At 46.2% G+C, this 21,824-nt stretch overlaps 1 protein-coding gene across 1 annotated transcript in view; it reads right to left on the reverse strand.

Annotated features, from left to right (window-relative positions):
• Nucleotides 1–625: 625 nt before the first annotated feature.
• LOC144179801 (uridine phosphorylase 1-like) overlaps nt 626–21,824 on the reverse strand; it is a 32,933-nt gene continuing 11,734 nt past the window's right edge. Inside the window, exons 2-8 of the mRNA XM_077708237.1 lie at nt 18,912–19,050; nt 11,931–12,092; nt 6,506–6,620; nt 4,761–4,831; nt 2,913–3,054; nt 1,384–1,530; nt 626–938 (exon numbers count right to left, since the gene is read on the reverse strand). Coding sequence (XP_077564363.1) covers nt 775–938; nt 1,384–1,530; nt 2,913–3,054; nt 4,761–4,831; nt 6,506–6,620; nt 11,931–12,092; nt 18,912–19,050 — 940 coding nt within the window. The 3' untranslated portion in view covers nt 626–774. The remainder of the gene's footprint in view (nt 939–1,383; nt 1,531–2,912; nt 3,055–4,760; nt 4,832–6,505; nt 6,621–11,930; nt 12,093–18,911; nt 19,051–21,824) is intronic.

The following is a 21,824-nucleotide window of genomic DNA, read 5'->3' on the forward strand; positions in this document are numbered from 1 at the left end:
CTGCTTCTCTCCCAACATTTGCGGGTCCAATTCTCAATTCCAAATATTATTATGTCATACCTTCATCGAGCTCCTTGCGTTCCGTTATTTCCCCGTCTCTCGTAGCTAGACCATTAAACGACTATGTTATCCGCAGGAACTGAGCGATTAATTCTGTTGCTCAGTTTGATATAGTTTCCTCTGCCCGAGGTTTCCTTCTATTAGCCATAAAGTGGTTTTCTTATTTGTTACTCTTACAAGGTTCCTTTCCATGGCTCGTTGGGCTGACGTACGTTTTCTTTTAGGGAATTAGTTCATCATAATCGTCATCGTTTCAAGTGCGGTTGCATCAAGCAGTTTTCCCACTTTTTATGGGTGCATTTTGGCCTATTTTGGCTTAGTGGATCCGGTAACGGTGTTCTCTCGAAACTAACAAACGTAAATTCTCTAAGTTCAGGCTTCTTTGCAATTTATACCATACGACATACTTTTGTTTACGTCTTGTGGTAATTAGAACCAGTTCGTAACAATATTTCGTGTAGAAACGCAGAGCGAACAAATTCCAGGAGACCATAATTTATTCCACTGCAACAGTGGTCACACAAACCATGAGTATGCAGACATTTCACAGATAAAAACCGGTACATTCAAACAATTGAGCAACGTGGAAGCTATGTTGGCAGCGCGATACGCAACACATACAGAAAAGGTTCCCACGTTTTGACACCATTTAGCTCCACTTGGGCCAGAAAAACAAACTGTTCGTGAAGCGAAGCCGCGACTTCTATTTGTAGTTTACACCATGTATTTGTTAGGGGCCGGTGGCATGCCTAGTTTGTAGCGTATGTACTGCAGCGCAAGCTCCTGTGGCCGCATCTCCATGTCAATAATTTCATGACTGCTGGAGTCCACTTGGTCCGTCTCAAGGCGGTCAAGGAGGGTCACGCACACAATTGCACCTGTGCATGAGAGGTATCGCAATGGAAGGGGTCAGTGTCACAATCGATTGGTCCGGCTGTTAGAACATTCGAGGCAGCACATTTGCACGAATGGCGTGTAGGAAGCCATAGCCGACAAATGTATTGCTGAAACAGGTGCGCGTAAGAACCAATATTGCGAAGTCAGCCTACATCAGCTTCTCTTTCCCTTTCTTTAATTCACGTTGTTAGCAAATAGTTTCTTCCGCCGTACATTTCTTCGCCACGCTCCGCCTCCTCCTAAGACCTTCATTTGGCTTGCAAAGCAAGAATTTAAAATCTAGTGAAGGTAGCTCCCTCTACCGAGCCAAAAGAAACACACTACTCTCGAGAAAAAAGGGCCTAATCAAAGATGTGTAAATAAAAGAGAAAATGCGGAAAAAATGCGGGAAAGAAGTTTCGGCTGGGTGGGTTTCATGACACCTACCTTTAACACCGGCAATGTGGCACATGGAGGAAAATTGGCAGGCGGTCATTTCTATATTCAGCACGCCCATGCCTCGAATCTTCTCCAGGAACTTGCGCTTCTGTTCTAAAGTGTAGCTGCAAAACGCACCGTCCAGACGGCCCTGACCTGGGCAGGTAGAAGCAAACATTGCCACGAACGTGTTAAAATCCTCTACATCTGTTCATACGAAGTGCCAATTAAATTTTTTTGGTGGAATTATGTTTTTATCATGTGGCTTGTTAGCATCTCGTTTACACCAACTCCTGCCTGCACGTAAAAAGATCAACTTGACCGACCAAAATCTTTTGTATAATTTTATCTGAAAGCATGTCCAAGCTCACAGTGGTTGGCGTAACATTAAAAACATGCGCTCAAATTAAATTAAAGTTTTACCACACGCCGTAACGCTGACATACGTAATTATATGGCTTGTGAAGTCAATACGGAGGAGTACAAATTAGGCCACTGTTGTGACATGTATTTGATGACATCCTTCGGGGGCGTTTTGTGGGTAAGGAAAATTATTCGTATTTCTTGAAATAGCTGCGACGAGGCATGATGATAAGGCTGCTTGCTTGGTATCACTGCGCACCCTTGGAAGATGATTTTACTTGAACCTTCAACCTAAGGTTTTTGTGGTCGTGTGTGCTTGATATCGGCCGGTGTAAAGAAAAAAAGTGTTCGTCCTTATGGCGAATAATGTTGATTGGAGTGAACTTTGGCCCTGAAATAACTAAACACCACAATTATTGAAGAAGCGGTCGAACGAAACGACGCGGTCAATTGCGCGCCCGTTAAAGAAAAACAGCGGTGCTTGGTCTGCATCCGCTTATTCTGAAGTACAGTCCCTTCAAAAAGATCCCCCCTGATTTTCAGCTTGTCAATGCATATGAAAAGTCTGAGTGATGAACGGGTGCTCTCTTTCCACGTGACACGAGATGTTGCCATAATGAAGCCTGTGCGCCCAGGCTCCGGTAACACATCATGAAAAAACAATTTGTGAAATATTCGCTGCAATACGTCACTAAGAAATCAGATAATGAGTGAACCGACATCAGGTTATCCACATCCTAAGGGCAAGTGTTCCCACATGTCTTCAAGTTACTGTACCATATGGACAAATCGTTCTAGCCTCGCTCATTGGCCCTCTGGGTTCCGGTCGACCAAAATTTCGGTGCAAGTGCAAGGGAGTATGGAGAAACCTCAGCGGCAAGGGCATTTACCTATCTACTCGGCTTTTCTTCGGTGCAAAGCACTGCCTAATACACTATAGCAAGTTAAAATAGGCTCCTAAGGCGGTCCGGAGTTTGACAGTAAATGTATTCTGTCACCTGATTATTTCTCCTTTTGTCTTCAAAGATGTCCGAAAAGTCAGCAGTGAAGTCTAGATGATATAAAAATTAAATGTGCAAGAAATAAGCAGATATGGGGTCGACACCCTATGGATGGTTTAGGTATAGCGTGTTTTCTAGACACAAAATTACGCAAGGAAATATGACGCCACCCACCCTCGTAGAAGTCGTTGGCGCAAAGGGTCTTGCCACGGACGATGGACAACTGAGGCAGCGTCCTTTCGCCAACATCCAAGATCTCGCGCGCTAGGTCAGCGTCTAGAACGCAGGGTCGGGTCACTCGCTCACCCAAGACGAACTTGCGCATGCATAGCGTACAGGGAACAGAAGGACCAAATTGAATGCACTGCCTTCTACACAAAAAAGGTATGAAATTTCTACACGAGTTCTACAGTTCCACAAAGGTTCTATAGAAAGTTCTTAAAACTCAATTCCCCTGTAGCATTGCCTCTTTGTTCTGAAATTGCATTCAAATGAGTAGTAGTGTAGATTTACGAATTTTCGTACCAATTATCGTGCATTTAAGATGTAGAAACCAAGTTTATATCTGGCGCATCAAGTGGATTTGATGAGGAAAGATCTTGTTGCGACGTAGAGGATCATTCCACAGAACAAGCTTTGAGGCTGGAACGTCAAGACTTGAGGGTAGTTCCTTGTGCAGTTAATTACCTAGCCGAGGCTGTACGCAACTAAAGCCTTTTATTTTAGTTTCCCGATCCGACGAGATTCACTTCTCTATTCGGGCTCATCCTTCGCTCAACACCGTGTGTGTTGTAACATTAAGTACTTCTAGAAACACCAATTCCGCAACACATTTCACAAACATTATGTACTGACAGGCTGCGCGCACTCTCAGTAAATTGTGCGCGGTGATTGTGAGGTTAGCATTGACAACGTAGTAACCGCAGTAAACATAACAGGACGCAAGCGATCGCAACGCAAGAAAGAGAACAGATACGGGGCGCCTCACTTCACTTTCACATTGCCAGCAAGAAATAGCACAAAAATAAGCATATCACGGTGCTGGTCCATTGTCAAAGCTATTCGTGTTCACCTCGTCGTTTACTGTTCTCAAAATTAATAGTCTCACTTTGTCATTTCCTAGGTTAAAATAAAGCACGAGGGCAAATTAAGCAGGAGGAAGGACGAACGTTTTTTCTTGTTCTAACGAAAAGTTGGACGGAACTTGTAGGACACTGATTTTTCGTAGGGAGCGGTCATTGGGGTGGGTAAATGGAGGAGTTAACGTGGGGTTTAGAAATCGGGACGTTTCATGATAATACGAGGAGGGATAAGGAGAGATTCCTGACGGCGAGTAGGAAGAGAATGGTAATTGTAAGAGGAATATGAAAGAAAGAGGAAGGTAAATCAGGGAAGGTGGGATTGGCGTAAATATTCTGTGTAACGAATCCAGCCATGCGTAACTGTGGCTCACAGACGGACGTGATGAAGTAAATTCCTGACTCTGCAAAATGTTTGTTCGATCGGTGGATTTGGTTTTGAATGGGAAATTGATGTTGCTTTCGATAGAAAGAATAACTGTTTCTCTGATCCAGGTTACAGCAATGTTTATATACCAGTCATGCACGCAGTAATCATCATTCCTTGTGCTTTGGGCATCGATAGTAGCCAGATAGATACAAGGACGCCGACAAATATTGCGGAATCTCAGCCGCTTCACTCGCACACTTGAGTTAAGCCTCTACCCTGAAACCACAGCCCACGAACTACAGATTTCAGATAAAATTACGAGCAATGCTATACCATGCTGCTCAGCTCTATCCTGAAAGTACAAGTTGCAGTCGTCTAGCTTGTGTAAGGCGCCTCCAAGGACCACAGGCTCCTGGCCGTCTTCTGACGAAGCGCCCACCCAGAACCTCCCACCTCCCCACCGGATGGTCGCGCTCAGCAAAGATGCCTCTCTCTCTCTCTCTCTCTCTCTCTCTCTCTCTCTCTCTCTCTATCTATCTAGGTAGATTTACAAAATGAGAACCAAATGCCCACCACGTCTGTCTCTTCTTTAAGCAGCCCATTCACGGCCCCTGTGCTCACGACGAGCGTTCCTGGGAAAATACCTGCAACAAAAAAAAAATTGTCACGTTAAGGGAAAGAACCAGAAGTGGCAAAACGGGGGCACGCACCGACGTTTTGGTACTAGTTTTGTTTCGCTAGTGCTTGGGTGCCAACAGCGCTGAAGTCGGCGTCTTGCCGCATGCGGAGCTCGCAAAATCGTTTCCCACCTAGAACGGCAGGGACCCCAAGCAACGTCCCGTGCACACTGGCTCCCCTCCACTTTTCATCCATACAAATTTTATGACAACTGACGAAAGGCGTCTAGCATTAAACATTTTAACCATCAGAAGTGTGATATACATCATTTCTTGCAGAAAATACTCTGCGAGAAATAGCAACGCCGTCTTCATGAAGCAGAGTGATATACTAGGGCAACATTAACAATGGCTCTGTTCATTATAGCTTTGCGCTGCAATGAACAGTTGCCCCTCTCCGCTCATGGATGATTGGCTGTTGCTTTAGCTCGTCACTCGCTGTTGCATCAGTGTTGTCCCGCTATCTTTTTTCATCCATTCATCACACCCTCTCTGTGTTTATCCACAGAAGGACGCCGGCCCCTTTTGTTGCATGAGCACTTAATGGGGCGTTTTGGCCAACCTTTTCCGAAGAAAAAGAGAGCGCGTGCGAACAGGGGCAACGTTAGCTGAGCTGGAGGTGGCATTGGCAGCGGTGAGCTGCTGTCTTGCAGCTGCCGATCAAGCTGCTAGAGAGGCGTCAAGTCGCAGTGCGGCTCTTCACTCTTCCGCCCCAAGCGCCTGTCGCACGCCACATGAACGCGTCCTGTCACCGCTTGTACGCGCTGTAAAGGACAGTGTGCAGCAAATGCAGGGGCAAGTAGGGTAGAAAAGCGGATGTAATGGGAATGACGGCGGTGTAATGTCATTAGTGGAGGGAAACAAAATGAACAGGCTGCTAATGCCACTGCTAAAAACCACTTAGACGGTTAGAATGCAAACAATGCTTGGCACCGTGTACTAGCCGCGTGCGAAAAACGCCGTGCCCCGGGCTTTTAAATTGATAGCAATGATTGCACATAAGGCCGACCCTGAGGTTAGTGACGAGAGATGCTCACACATTGTTAAAAATTCCACAATGGCCCTTCCACAATTTTTTTAGACATGGCGTTTCTTTTGCTAGCGCTATGATAATAAGTGCACGCGATAAAATAAAAAACTACAACTTACATTACTCTACGGACTATTGCGTAAACGTATGAGTGGTAGCTTCCACGTTGCAATATATTGATATTTTTGAACTCCGTGTTGTACATGCCTACAGCCGTATATGCACTAGAATTCAGCTTCGGTGCCATCATCGCTTCAGGGCAGTGTTGGTAGACCCTAGCAAATTGAAAGTAAGATTTCCGGGCATTACGTTAATGTCGCCTGTCCTTGCGTACGACAAGCGTCAGCGCAGTTGCGTGCAAACCCAACTTTGGTGCTTTGTTACAAAACGTCTATTGGGTGCAGTTAGGTCTGTCCAGAGTTGTGGTTATTGCAGAGGGCTCAAGTGAAGTTACTAGACTCTAACCACCCGCTCATGTTCTCTACGAAGAGATACATGTCTGCAAACATCCCACGGTTAGCTTTCTCCGCCGCCGCTACATCGTTTGATGGTATAGCTGCACTAGCTATCATCTTCACCGATACATCTTTAGTAGAATTTAACACACCCACCGATTCCTCCAGAAGTTCCGAGCCGCAGCAGAGTCACGTCGGTGCATTGGGCGTGGTGCAGCAGCTTGAATAATTCGTGCATCATGATGGATAAGGAGGGAGCACCCATGCCGTGCTGCAGAAAAAAAAATGGCACCGCTTTGCTTCCACCGATGAAGCATACTACACGCATAATGGGGTTATGACCTCGGTACAAAGTTATTTATATAATAAACAACCCACATGCCAGTGCAGTGGGATTTTTTTTTTTACAGTAAATTTCCAACCATAAATGTCACCTTTCCATGAACAAAATCAAACGAATGACCCGCTTATTATATAACGAGACAAAATTAGGCTGATCATGATGCATAGGAGCTTGATATGCATTTATGATCCCTATGCAATACATGGGTCGTAGAATGGCAAACATGATTTGCAATGTAACGAGATTTGTCTCAACAGCAGATTCGGAGCCATGAATGTCGTTATTCGTTAAACCAAGTCGAGGAATATGCGAGTTGGTTTTCTTGTTTAGCAGTCAATAATCAAAATTTGGCTATGATTGAGTCTGTAACCTAACTGGCGAATAGCCTCCTTGTAGTCCATGTAAGCCGGAGTTAGCCACATTGACCTTGCATTGTCAAGATGGCTTACTGCGGCTTACATGTACCACAAGGAGGCTATTCGGTAGTTAGGTTACAGACTCAATGACCGGACATGCAATGTCGGTAATGTAATTTATCCACTAAGCAGCAGCAGTTTCAGAGATATTCATTTTCGTAAGACAGTGTGCAGACGTAGAGTAATAGTGCAATGTAGTAATATGTAGTTTTACTAGCAGTAGTACAGTCGCAATGACTTGAAAGCAGTAGTAATCTTGATGCAGCTCCGTTAGTAAGTTTATATAACCAATTTTTATTTATGTTCAGCGACATCCCGCCAGGAGTACTCTGGAAGCGATATCGGTGTAGTACAGAGGCAATGCACCCAGCAAGAAAAGTTCGAATTCTACACGGATGTGGGGAATCCCAGCGCCATAGCTCCAATTACCACGCCAGCTGTACTACGCGTGTCGCCCGGGTTTCGAGTCGCCGTGACTGACAACCATCTAGCAATTTTCGGTGTACACTTGTGCGTAATGTGCAAAGCTCACTGACTAATTTCATTAGGTCATGGGTGTATTTCGGACACGTGAGAAATACAGTGAACTCTCGTTAAGACAAACTTAGTTCGGCAAATGATTAGCGATTCAGTGAGAGTACAAACTACGTGATATGAATAGTGTGGGTAGCAGTGAGAAAAGCAGGCGGTCGTTTTTCCTGCAGTACTTCTTTTTATTGCTTTGTAACGCTACGTGCTAGCGCGTGTTTCACTTTTGTTTCGTAGGGGAACTTCAGCACCGAATATAAACCGGTTACAACTCTGAAATAACCGCTTGTTTCAATTGATCGCCCAAAGAAAGGCAAACACGGTGACATGTTTTTTTGTTTGGATTTTCAGCTGTTCCAGAAATAACACAGGCAGGATAGCCAACTACGCCAGAAATACTCTTGCAATGAATAAGAGCCTATAGTCGTCCGAATACCACTATCACCATCATGCATATTCTCACCACCAGCTTCATACATGTATCGGACATGTCATGAGAATAGCACAGCTACGTGTTGCAATGAAACGGAAGATAGGACTGGGTGGCCTCGCCACTATGGCGTTTTAATGCACTGGATCTCTGGACCTCAAGCAATAAATGCTGTTCCAGCGTTATTTCGGTTACGGCGTCCTTGTATCAGCCATGAAACTTCGCAGCTGTACGACATTAACGGCAATGCCTGCCGGCAGCGTCATCGCGTTGTGACTATCCTCTGCTATGGCGAGGTGTGCCAACGTGATGCAGCCATTTTCAGATGATAATGACGCCGAGAGCTGGTGGCCATCATAAGAACGCATCAACACGCTGCTGATGATATACTAATAAGATGCTAGAGGAATGGAGCCGGTAATGTGATGACATGTGATAGTGATTCTGGCGTTCGGAGTACCTCCCCCTCATGCTTGTTACACTTTTATATTTCTCTTCACAGTGGTGACTGCGTTTCTAATCACAGGAGCACTAGTCCGATGGAAAATTTCAAGCTGTCGGTTTGTCCGTGTTTCCTGTACAGGTAAAGGAACCTGGAGCAATTCAGCAGGACCCGTCTCACGGCCCGTTTAGCGGGCTCAGAACCGACGGTGCGTTGACGCGTATTTACCAGTCCTAATATCACGTTGTTCTAATTTGTAAGTGGCTGAAACAATCACTGTGCGTAAGGGCAATCAGCGAATTTAACGGGAAGCGCCTTGTCTAGCCGCGCAGGTACACTTTGCAACAAAGTCAGATGGAAATTATCTGTCTGAGTGAGTGGTACCAGAGTCCTTCAATGCTTTGAAAAAGATCATAAGATCTTTTGTACTTAAGATCTACTTAACGCCGCGCATTTCGAAAGTGCTGGGCAAACAGCCTAATAATGTTTGAGGTAATCTATTGTTATTGTGAAAATGTCACCGTACCGATCGTATTTCTTCGATAAGTGAACAGTTTAGGCGGTCATGCTATCCACCAAGTTCGTTGTGCAACCTTTAAAGGCGGGTTTCGTCGTTTGCCACACTGTTGCACTACACGGATGCAGGGGTGAGTGTAGTAGGTTTCCATTTGTTCACCAGGATGCATGAAATACAAGAAAGTGTACAACCGGCTTAAGGAAATCGCGCTACTGAAGTCTAGTAAACCAGTGCTGAAGCGCGAGGGGAATCAAACGAACCGCGCCAAACAGAAATCGGGGACACCCCTGCACTGTAGCCGCCTATCGGTGCGCTTGGGATTTCATCGCCGTAGGCCTAGTGGTTCAGCCGCTTGCTGGCGCTAGGTGTCCGTCAGCGCCACACTTGCCATACTCCACCATTGCTCATTTTATTCCTGCGGCGGTTCGATGCCGTGGGTGGCTGGTGCAATGCAGAAGTCAGTTGGTAAAAACAATTTCAACATGTTAAATGTTTTAGTCTTGATTAGCCCGCCCAAACGCGAGAACCTTGGTCTCTCTCTCTACCTCTCTGTCACTCAAATCAGTCCAATATGTTACGGATGATCCTGCTTACTATTCGGTTACAGAACACTAGGATGGGAGTTGAGCGATCTGTGAAGCAAAAAGAAAGACACAGGGGTGAAGGAGGAGGAAAACTGGGATATACAGAGCGAGGGGAACAGAGGGATAAGATGGAGAAGAGGATGCAAAATATTACTGGGAGCAGGGGTAGCGAAGTGGAGCAGTCAGAAAGCAATGGTGGAAATAATGTGTAGCAGTGAGATTCGGGTTAGGGCCATTGGCCAATAAGGGGCCTGTCAAGAGAAGAATTGGCATTGTCAACGGTATTAGATGCGGGCGAGGAGAAGGAGCGCAGTAGTAGGAGGAAGACGAGGAGATTGACTGGATGACAGAGAGAGAACGACTGTTAAGGGAGAGAATGATAAAGAGTTGTGGATGAAGTCGAGAAAGGAAAAAGGGGGACGTGGAAAAAGAGTAGCGGAAGTGGAGCTGGAAGAAAGGACTATTAATAAACAAAGTGGAGAGGAACAGCGATGGGAGTAAGTTGTGTGGGGACTCTGGGGAGTAGTAGGAGGGAAAAATTGGCGATGTCCGTTGGAATATAGTGGGAAGAGCAACAGCAAGAAAAGAAGGGTAGTGTAGCGATAGAAGAAAGGTCGGAAGAGTGGGACAGAGAAGCGAGATATGGTTAACAAAGTGGAGCGGATGATGAAGGATTTGGAGGAGGAAAGACGGAATTGGGACAGGGAGGAATATTGTCTCTCTGCGTAAGTGGAAATGTGAGGGGAAGGTCTAATAGAGGTAGAAGAAAAAGGAGAATGGGTAGGCTAAAGGGAATTGCACGAGGGAAACATTACAAGAAGAGGTGGAAAGAGAGGGGCAAAGTACTGGGGCGAAAGGCGTAAATTAGGCAGGTGAAAAAGAATGGTAGTGTAATAGATGCGGATGAGGAGAATAGAAGGAAAGAAGGGGTGGAGTAAAAGATTAAGGGCGGGAAGGGAAATACTTGAAGTGAAGGGAATGCGAAGTAGAGAGATGACCGTAGAGGAATTTGAGGTTAGAGGTTCGAGTGGAGTGGGGAAGTGTGGGGCAGAGAGGGACGGTCACAGAAAAGGAATATGCGGGGAAAGGGAAAGAGAGAGAGAGAGAGAGAGTAGTATAGCTCGATGGGAAGGGTAATTAAACGGGGGAGTGATAAGGGAGGTGTGGATGTACTGTTTCGAGGTGTAAGAAGGAATGGGTTGAAAGTGGAAGCAAGAGGCGATATTGAGTCAGAAGTGCAAACACAAGTGGACAGAGGGTCGCAGGTTAGGGGAATGGGAGGACAGTGGGAAGGGGAAGATCGCGAGGGGTAGATGGGCAGAGAGGTGGACGTCTTGCACAGTGTTGCGTCATTACGCAATGTTACGCGACTTTACGTTGTCTTTCGTCCGAACTCGTAGGAGCGTGGTTGTGGTGCTGTTTAACCGAATACGGTAGGTATTCGAACAGTGCCATGTATGCCCTACGTTCCGAACTGATTTTATTTTCTTCTCCCTCTTATTCATTGTTGCTGCGCACTTCTTCCCTTTTTCTTTTCTTTTTTTATCTCACTAGGTTCACTCCCATCTGGAGTAGCAAGCTCGCTGTTTGTGGGGCCAACCTCTTCAGTACTCATTAAAGTTTTCTCTCTCTCTCTATTCGTCTAGGCATTACTCGGTATGCATGGTTGTAATATAAGATCGTCTTTTATCCCGTTAGGTCAGCGTGAGCTGCGATTACACCCCGCATGTTTATCAACGTGCAAATTTTAGGTATTGTTTCAAGCTCGTTGAATATAATGCAGGTCTTATTATTGCCTCACTGGCTCTAAACACCCTCGCTACACGGCCATTACCCGCAGGGGTGCGTGTTGACTATCGGGGAAGTTGGCAGGGGCACCAAACAGCCCGAATGACGCTTTTATAAAATAAGATGTTCCCTTGATTCTTTCTTTGCTACTCGGTTGGCTGCTTGCTTAAGAACAGAGGCCTTGTGGCTGTGAGGCCATCCCTCTCTCTTGTGAGTGTAGTGTTTCCTTTGACTAGTTTATGATGCCCATGAATGTCCATCAATTTATGGATACGGTAATTAAACAGTCTACACCAGCCATGCTTCGTGATTGTCATTTTGACTTCTTTATTTTTAGGCAACAGGTGCGTTTACCAGTGGAATTACCAATAAATCGCTTGATGAACGTAAAATAACCTTGTGCACTGACTTAAAGCTAGGAGGTGTGAGGATCTTTCCATCAAAATAGAACAAATACATGCGCGTGGCTGAAATGCGCTATCCTCCTTGTTTTGCGCGAGCCATAATCACTGGTTCGACTCTAGGATACTCACGCTGATGGCGATGACGGGCCCAACCTTGTACAAGGCGTAGCGGCCAGACGCCTTACTAATGTCGCAAAGATGAGCCCCAGCAGGCAGCTCGATGCCCAGGCCTGTCTTGAGGAACCCGGCCAAACGCGACATCCGTTGACATGTTCCGCCCATGCAAACAAACTGCGGGAGCCAGTCGAGAGGTTACTGAACACGTGAAAGGAGGAGGGGGCCGTAAAATTGAAGCCTACCAATGTTTGTTTGTCCACCAGCAGCTACGCGAGAGAAGCCGCCTTTTATTTACCTTAGCAAATTGTGACTACAGACTGGCATCAAAATATTGCGCAGTTCGAAGCATTTCGCTTTATCTAATCAGTGTTTGTTTTTCCTCTCTCTCTCTCTCTCTCTCTCTCTCTCTCTCTCTCTCTCTCACACACACACACACACACACACACACACGCACGCACGCACAGAGAACCAACACGCACATTCACATACACACACACTGATGTGTATGCAGCAATGCGTGAAATAAGCATTGTGTATTGATGTGAGGACTTATGCATGCAGTTCTTGCCGTTAAGCCAACGTGAAAATGTGGAAACCTCAGCCAATCAAGATTAGTATACAGGGTCTGTAGAAAACGTATATAAACACAAAATGTTTCTACAAACCTTGGTTATGAATATTGATTAATTTATACTGACGAAATTGCTGAGTATAAACCATGCACCGGCAGTCAAGCCTGGTTATAGAAACTCTGCACCACAAGCGAACTTATTTCGTTATATTTCGTGGAACAAAAGTTGGTGTAGACCAGCCTGCAAAGTAACCTGCGCACAAGCGTTAAAAAAGGGCAACCAGTGACAGTAAAACTACATCTACTCCGCATTTCGTATATTAGGAACTTCGCGTTGGAGTCGTCACAACAGAAAACTTTAAGATGATTTAGCATTATGGGTTACCGAAAGGCTAAAGAAGCGGTGGCTTAAAATTTGCATTTAGTATAGTAGGAAATGAATATTTAAAGTAGTGGACAAAGAGCTAATCAATTTTTCTAACAACGCACGCCTTTTATGATTTCTTTTTGATGCGCAGTTGCTAGTGCTTGAAACACAGTACAAAAAAGTCAAGTTCTGTATAGTCGCGGTTTTTTTTGAACACGAGTTTCCGTAAATAAAAGCTAAAACTTACACTGAAGCATCTTTGAAGATAGGCTGGTAATGCTTTTTTCGTGACGGCTATTCGTTCCACAATATGAATTCGAACCCTCAACATGTGTCTCTACATTGGTTCATCTAGGCATCTAGTAGTGGTAGGATTTCCATGGGTTTCGTGCTATTGCTCTCAGCCGCTGCTTTCCGCAACGGGGAAAACATAGGGAATTCCGTGGGGGAAAGGGGTAACACGATGAGAAATCATGAATAGGGCTTGCAGGCAACTGGAAGCTGTGTGTTCTAGTCAGTGCGTGCTCTGTGCACGCCGAACCATTCTAGTATACCGGAAACGGAGTAAGCATTTTTTTGAATCTGCAATTAGGTGGTCAGGAAATAGGCTACTGCGGCTGAAAGCGCCATTTACTGTTCCTTCGTTCAGTTTTCAGCACAGGTGCCGTGCGTTTATCTGGCATCAGCCATTATTTTTGACGGCTAGGAAGCTACGGAAAGAAGACTGACAGGGGAACATTTGTAGCAGGAGGAGTACTGTAACCGGTCTTGTTTAATCTATGCCAGCCACTCGTTGAGAACCACTTTCCGAATCTGAGAAACTAAGTTCTTCCACTATAGCGCTGATTCTGTCACTATCAAGTACATGACAACGCTCGTATTATTGGGTGTGAATAAAAACGACCATAATATATCCGTGTCTGTGTGGTTTCGAGCGTGTATGAGCGCTTGCGTGTATAATGTGCGCATGTGAGGACAGCTGCGCTAAATAAGCAGCACAGCTTACGCAGCAATACTTATTGGGGAAAGTCATTACAATGATCCAAACTTGGCCCATGGCGAGAGATGAATATGGGTACCCGCTTGGAATTTAAAAAAAAAAGCAGGTGACATCTACGTATGGGTCTTAAGGTATAGGACGCAACAGCGTTACTTCGACTGCCAGGGAGCGTTTTCAAACGCAGCTGCTGTATTTACGACCTATTTTTTACGAACACTAAAGGTCAGCGAAGGCTATCAGGGAGAAGTTTTAATCGCTGTTGCCCAGGAGAGACAAGGTTCCTCTGGGTTTCCGTGGGTTAAGATGTAAGTGTAAAAGGGTGTGGCTGCAGATTAGCTCTTGCTCAGTTTGATAAAGAAGGCGACAGTTTCAGTGTTTCAAAGTGTTTATGCCGTGACGTCTAAGCCCGACAGAACATCTTTGCTTTTGTGGAGAGAGAGAGAGAGAGAGAGAGAGAGAGAGAGAGAGAGAGAGAGAGAGAGAGAGAAGATCTTTGTTACGGATGAAATAGTTGGGGTTTAGAAAAAGGGGGTAAAGTGATGCTAGGCAGCTTAAGGGTGGAACCTGAAGTCTACGGCGCCGAATGCAGCAGCTCCTTCCCTAGCCCTTCATCAGCTCACGCTGACTTTGAGGTAACGAGCTGGTCGAAGCTGTTTCCTATGTCTAGATAGAAATGGAATATGTAATGCTTCAGTTGTTCTCGCCTCAGCATACCCTTGGACATGGCTAGGTTGCGTGGAAGAGGGTGGATGTTTCCCCGATATTAGCAGATTTTTAAGTTAATATGTGATGTCCCCGACCACATAGATTCGTACATAGTGGTGTGGTGTTGGTTTATTCTCAAGAGTTTCTTCGGAATTGAGACCCTCTTGTAGCAAGGGGAAAGATCGTTTTCCTAGGCGTAGGATCTGGAGACGTTCTAAGCGTTTTTCTTGCAGGGAAGTGCGGTAGTCGCGGTCGCCAAGGGCACGGTATGGGAGTTCGCGTGCCTTTAATGGGTGCCTCGTCCTCCTGCCCGGTTGTCCAGGTAGTTGTGAATCGTAGACGGGAGTATCTTACCCAAGCTTTTAGGTACTCTGCCTGTAGAAGTCAGTCTAACGCCATCTGAGAGGCTGTAATGATGTTTACGATTCTATTTATTATTTGCGCTTGTCCGGCTACCAACGCCGTGTATTCTTACCTGATTACTCTCTGGGAGAAATTCGGTACATATTTTACGGTGATTGTTAACTTGGCCCCTTGGGGGCTTTCCTCGTTTTCCTAACGCAACTTGCAGCGGAGACAAAACCACGCGGATATTGAAAAGTAGTTTCAATATTCTTGCGATTAGACCTTATGTACTGGGTCTTATTTCCGTTCATTTCAGCTCATAAACAATGCAATCGTTCATTTCTTAGAGACTGGCGGTTTTAGTTGGGCGACACAATGTTAGTCCCGGTGTCAGTTCTCGAGGAGGGCATGCCGGAGTGTCTCAGTGGCTAAGGCGCTTGGCTGCTGAGCCCAAGGGCGCGGGTGCGATTCCCGGCCGTGGTGGCCGTTTCCCTTATGGAAGAGAGAGAGAGAGAGAGAGAGAGAGAGAGAGAGAGAGAGAGAGAGAGAGAGAGAGAGAGAGAGAGAGAGAGAGAGAGAGAGAAAGCGTTTATGGGAGAAAAGAGTTAGGAGCTGTGGGTGGCCATCCTATTCCGGTAGGCCGCGTGCCACGGCTGCTATCCTCACCCGAGATATCAGGGCCTCCTGGTCTTCGAGCTGGCAGCTCTGCAACGCGCGCTCCCACTGCTCAAGGGTAGGGTATCTGGGTGGTGGAGGGTTGGTGGGGCACGCCCTGACGAGATGAGCTGTGGTGTTAGGCTCATCGCATTGGGGGTAGTTAGCTGGGCAGTTAGTATGAGAAATGTCGTTGAGATGGAGGTGATTGTAATATGTGTTGGTTTAAAGTCGGCGCCAAATGCCGGCGTCTGCGGTAGAAAGGGAAGGTTGAGGAGGGGGATAGGTGCGTCGGAGCGCCCTATAGTGGAAGAGGATGTCGGTGTATGTTTGGGAGAGGGGCGTAAGGGAGTTGGCAATGCTGGCTGCTTGTTGGCCTCTTCTTGGAATGCCCGATGAAGGAGAGCTTTCTGAAAACAGCTTTCCTTCGCTTTCTGAAAACCGCTAGCTACAAAAGAGCAAGAAGGTCTTCGCAGTGCAGAAGTAATGGATTGCAGTCAGCGCAGAACTGCACGAATTCAAAATATCTTACTACGTAAGCACACAAAATTCAAGGTTAGGGTAGCATATATCAGGCGGGCACATGAAGACCCTCAATTCTTTTTAGTGCAGCTCAACACACTGACGGAACGAAAAGAACAAAACAACAATGTTGCGGTTATTTGATGTTTTGGCATTTCGTTGTTGGGCGTGTGATAAAAAAAACAATTGGGGCTTTACGGAGCAAAAGATTGAAGGAAACGGAAAAATTTATACCACCTGAGTGGACCTAATTTATCAATGATTCCAGGTACGGATGCTTATACTTGCATTCATGCTTGCTGAACCACGTCTTTGCGAGCGATTGTTCGACATGTACCTTCGTCACGTGTTCGCGTAAATGAAACTATCCGCGTTAACTCCTAACATGTCAGAAATTTTTCCCCTTGATGTACCAACTAGCCATATTTTGATGCGCTGAGTATTATGACAACTATAAAATATAATCATAATCATCAGCCTACTCACGTCCACTGCAGGACGAACGGCACCCCCATTGACCTCCAGCCGCTCCTGTCCTGTTCTGCTCGAGTCCACTGCTCGACCCCGAATTGCTTTATTTCTTCTCTCCATGGAGTTCATGGCCCTCCCTTCGTTCTAGACCCGTATTTTGGCATCCACTCTGTTACTATAATTGTACACCGGTTGTCGGTTCGTCTAATTACGTGGCCAGCCAAAGTCCGTTTCTTTTTCCTGTACCTGAAGTATGATATTATCTACTTTAGTTTGCTCTCTGATCCACGTAGCTGGTTTCCCGTCCCTGAGTTACTCCTAACATCGTTCGTTTCATGGCCCGTTGAGCCGACCTAAGTTTGCTTTCAAGTGAGAGGTACCTTACTTTTAATTATTTGGGCGTCGTTGCCGAACAGTCCCTAAGCCTTGCTTACTTATTAAATGCAGAGCATTTCAGTAACTCATGATATCACCCGCGTTGACGTCCGTAGTCCGCACCGGACCCCTCCCTACTATATAAAAAAAAATACTATCCGGCGCCAGGTTTCGATCCCTCGACCCGGCGGGCGGAACACAATGTACATGGTGCTCTACCCACTGCGCCACAGAGCCGACACAGAATGGGACGCTATGAACGCGCCTTATATCGTTGACTCTTTCAAATTACTGCTGACGAGCGCTCTCTCGTCAGCAGTTGCCGCAGTTGCCACAGGTGCAACAACATTAACGTGACGCAAACTACTTAACGTCGTGCTCCCCCGGAAATGCTCTGCATTTGATCGTGCCCCTCGCGAGGGGGATGTTTCACTGCGTCTTCTCTCGGTCGCGGGACCCGTGGCGCCATCTGGCGGAGGCGCGGCACAACTCGTAGCACTTTCTTTGAAAAAGCGCCTCGAAAGCGCGGCAAATATGAAATAGGGATGTAATCGTTGGGGGTCATTGACTGGATTATGTGCGCACCCAGAGATACCTCGGGATAACTCTGCACATGAACCACTCGTGGGCCCCTGAGGTGCTCATACTACGTACACGAGTTTTTTTTCACTGAGAAATAAATACTTGAAGGGTGGGTTCACCGTCACTGATGTATAGAATTTTGGTTTCGTTTCTGCTTCATTGACGCGAGCCTTCGCTCGAAAGCTGCATGTAACGAAAACCTGCATGCAACGAGAAATTGCGAATTTTTGTCACCTTCGTTATATCCAGGTTTAACTGTATAAACATTGAAGTAGGGCGCCTCGATTCACGCGCGTCTCCCCCGTACGGCAGCGCTAGAATTGAGGCGCCTGGCCTGGAGCAGTCTAACGCGGTAAATTTAAAATGACTTTAGCAAACCTTTAGCGTGTTTACCATGGGAGGAGCGCGACGAAGAGGGACAACATCAGAGGGGAGCGGGAAAGTGAAGGTAGGCATTTACTTGGCAAATGTTGACAAAGACTCGTTTTTCTCGCCTCTCCCCTCGCCGATCTTTAACCCGGACTGAGTTTTTGTTTTATTTGAGTACGCTTCACTGTAGACAAGCTAAGAAGTGCGAGTAAATCAAATTTACAAAGACCAAGTCACCGTACGCGGGAGCTTGCGTTCTGTGCTCCTTCCCCCCTTAAATGCCTCCTTCACTAATATACACGAAAATAATTGTTAGGAAGACATCTTTTATGAGGTCAACAAGAGCAGTCATGCCGAAATATCGAGGCCCTAGCCCATGTTATTGATATAAGCGCAACGCGTTTACGCTACAGGTGCCCGCACGTTTTTTTGAGGGGAGTATCTCTGGTATGCTTAATCGTTAAAAATAATCACAATATTGACAACTCCGGTGGTGAGCTTAGACGTTATGGCCGTCTTTGACGTCTGCGTGCGGATAAAATACACGGGTCGACTCTCAATAATGCAGTCAGTGTTGAGCAACAACCCTTGTGGATGGAACCGGGCCTTGGTCAATCAAGAAAGACAACATCGCTGCAAAGAACGGTAAAACTAAATGATTCGAACCAAACACGACAGTGATACGTTAGACGTTTATAATTAGTAACTATACCCTCTTGCAAAGGTACCGGCACTCAGGAATAACTATGATGATGACTTACGAGCACTGTGGTCTATTCTGTGCCGAACTTCTCTCTCGTGGTTTTGATAAGCACTAAACATCTATCCGATGAAGTTATATTCTTTTACTTCTTGTAGCGTTTCGTTTCCTAAGCACAGTTGACCATTACTGCTTGTTTTCTACACCGGCATTTTAGAGTTAGAGCGGAACGAATGTATTTACCATGCAGGAGGTACGAAATCTCTCCTGCTACGTAAACCCTAGAAAGACACATCGCTTAAACCTGTGAACAGGCTCCGCTGTCTACGTACCTTGACGTCGCCAAACATCTCTTTGAACTGATGCGTGTCCGTGGAAAGTGCAAGGTGGTACAGGATGTCCACTTTCATATTTTGGAGATGGGGATTTTTTATCTCAATTTTGCGTCCCTTTCCTGGTTCTTCCTTCGAGCTGCCAAATAAAGAGAGGTGAAGATGAAGATCTCTTGCCATCAGGTCCGCGTTCCGAAGAAGCCCCGCCAACATGGAATATTGAATACTGGCTCTTGCACTGATTTAAAAAGTCAACAAAGCTGGAACTTCATGTAAGATTAAAAAATCTGCCAGGCATACTCTCATTAAGGGTTGTACTTACCCAGGTTTATTTTAACACCTCGATATGTCTCTTCGTCGAATTCAAACAATTATTTTCAGACCGGTAATTTCTGAAATCACAGTGACCAAAAATATGCGACAAGATGCCAACATATCTTTCTTCCGACATGTCTGGAGGCAAAGTTATTAACTAGTCGTGGCCAGGGCATGACGAGTAACTACGGTTTTCGTTAAATGTAGTCATGGTGTAGGACAGTTCAGAATAAATGAGAAATACTGAGCACTAAGCGATTATTTCAGAGTCGCTGTATCGCCCTTAGTGGAGTATTTAAATAATTTTAAAGCAACACACTAGGACGGCGCTTGTAGCCGCCGCTATGTCGGCGGCGATATGCTGGCGTCCAGTTAGCCCACAGAAGCCTTCATAAAACTCCAGTCCAATTAAAATACATTGTGTTGTGGCGTTTCCCTCCGCGGATCTAGTTTCTCTTTAGGGCACGAGGCAGTTTCGAGTTTCTGGCCTGCCAATTTTTCAACCCCGTCACACCCTGGCTGAATTTGTTTCGGTTCGTGATGTTGGCAGGCCAGCATGCGGTAGTACCCATTTCACCGGAACGAAAATGGTTGAGCGGATGCAGTTTACGATCAGCGGATTCGGGTTCAAGTAATGTGACAGCTTAAATGTGAGAAGCGTGACATCGGTGCAGCAATACCTAAACTGTTGCGTGCTTTAGTGCTTCTATAATGATGTCATTGAACAAGACGTGAGCGTGGATGCGTGCTGTTGTAGCCAAGCGCTCCAAGATAAGAGCACTATTTTTGCAATAATAGAACTTAAGAACTATGCCTAATTCGTGAAGTGGGGGAGGGAAAGGGTGGGGGTGGGCTCCTTGCTGAATTTTTGAATAGTGAGAGCACTTTGTAGACCGTTTAGCAATAGGGCACGCAATGATTGAGAAAAGGGGGGGCTGACACCAATGGTCGGGAAAAAAACGTTCAACAACGTCCACCCATCCAACCATACTTGTACCCAAGGGAAACATTTGCGTTTCTCGATGAATGGCTATAGATGGCACAATTCCTCGTATTTTGAATAAGCCGCTCTGGTATGCTGGGATGACATCGCAGTCTATAATATTAGACTTTTGGTTGCTAAGGTTGCATATATAACTTTCTCCAAAACGAAATATTGGCGTCGCATGGATAATAAAGTAGCTTTTCACCGCTCCCGCCGTCATCCAAATTTTTTTTCTGTGGTGTGAAATTCGCATTTGAAGCAAGTGGTTAATATTTGGCGATAGTTTATAAACAATTTCGGGAGCTTTTGCTTAAGCAATTGTTCTGTTACGCCTGGTTCGTCTCAGGAAGCGAGAAAAATGTGGTTGATCCTTCTTTCATAGGAATCAGTACAACACAAAGGTAAAATGTGCCTTCCCAGAAGCATTTGAATGTTTATTGTGCATAGGTGTGAGCTTGCCCATTGCTACTTAAATTACGTCGGTATGACACCGTTAGACACATCAACATTATGCACTGGATTTCACGCGCCGGAGCATTGCGTAAATCCGATTGATTCTCCAGGCGCTCGCAAACCGTGCGAACGAAGCCGAACGGGTTGACAGCGAATCGTTTGGTGAAGTCACGGTACGCTACAGTGAAAGGAGCATGATTTGCGAGTCGGCAGCAGTCTTGTGGGTGCGCTTGGCGAGGGACATCCTGCTGGCGGGTCGCTTAGGCAAAGGTGCCACCACATTGGTCCTGCTCCGTGGCGTGTACGCCAGACGCTTGCGTTGCGACAGGCTCAGCTTGTGGAACGCAGTGGCGGTTTTCCACAGCTTAGCGGCGTTTTACATAGGCGGCGGACGGGTAAACACAGCAGCTTCCGCTGTTACACGCTGCCCTATCCAGGCGACAACTATCCGCGCTTACTGGCGCCATGACGCACTACTTCGCTTCGCCTCTCCTGGATGGCAGCATCACCTGAATGGGCAAGTTAGAGGAAAGGAGATAAGGCGCGTTCGCTATCTACCCGGGCATGACTTCATGGCTCAGTCGGCAGCGCGCCTCACACCTGCCGTTGCGGCCAAAGTGATCGTGGGCTCGAACCCTAGCGCCGCCGCGCCAACTTAACTTTTTCTGGTGATGTCACTTCTGTGGCGGATATGACGTCGGTGAATTTTGTGTACCCCGGCATGCAACACTTCTGTGTTAAAAAACAGAATCCAGACAAATGAAAACTGGCACAAGAACATCTTGTGCGCACTTAACATTGGTACTATGCTACTATCAAGCTTCACGGGCATTGGAATGGGCGGGTAGTGATTTGGGGACTCTACAACTAATCGCGAACCTCGCGAAAGTTCGAACCAGGAAACATGCGAGCCAGGAGTGAGGCACTGGTCGAGCATGAATGCACTGGGTGATAAAAACCTGACAATTATCGGTATCGCATCCTCGCGCACATCGAGTAAACGCATGCGTCGTGCCGGGAAGTGCTGCCACCACAAAAAACGCGAGTAGCTGCGCTGTTTGCCCTTGAACTACTCTAGTGGGCACGTACGGTTCATTACTTAAACGTGCAGTATTGAGGAAATGCCGCACAAAGGTCAAAGAAATTGGTCCTAACATTTT

Source organism: Haemaphysalis longicornis, unplaced genomic scaffold (assembly GCF_048455015.1).
Source record: "Haemaphysalis longicornis isolate Haplotype H1 unplaced genomic scaffold, Haemaphysalis longicornis Haplotype H1 scaffold_4, whole genome shotgun sequence".
Taxonomy (NCBI): domain Eukaryota; kingdom Metazoa; phylum Arthropoda; class Arachnida; order Ixodida; family Ixodidae; genus Haemaphysalis; species Haemaphysalis longicornis.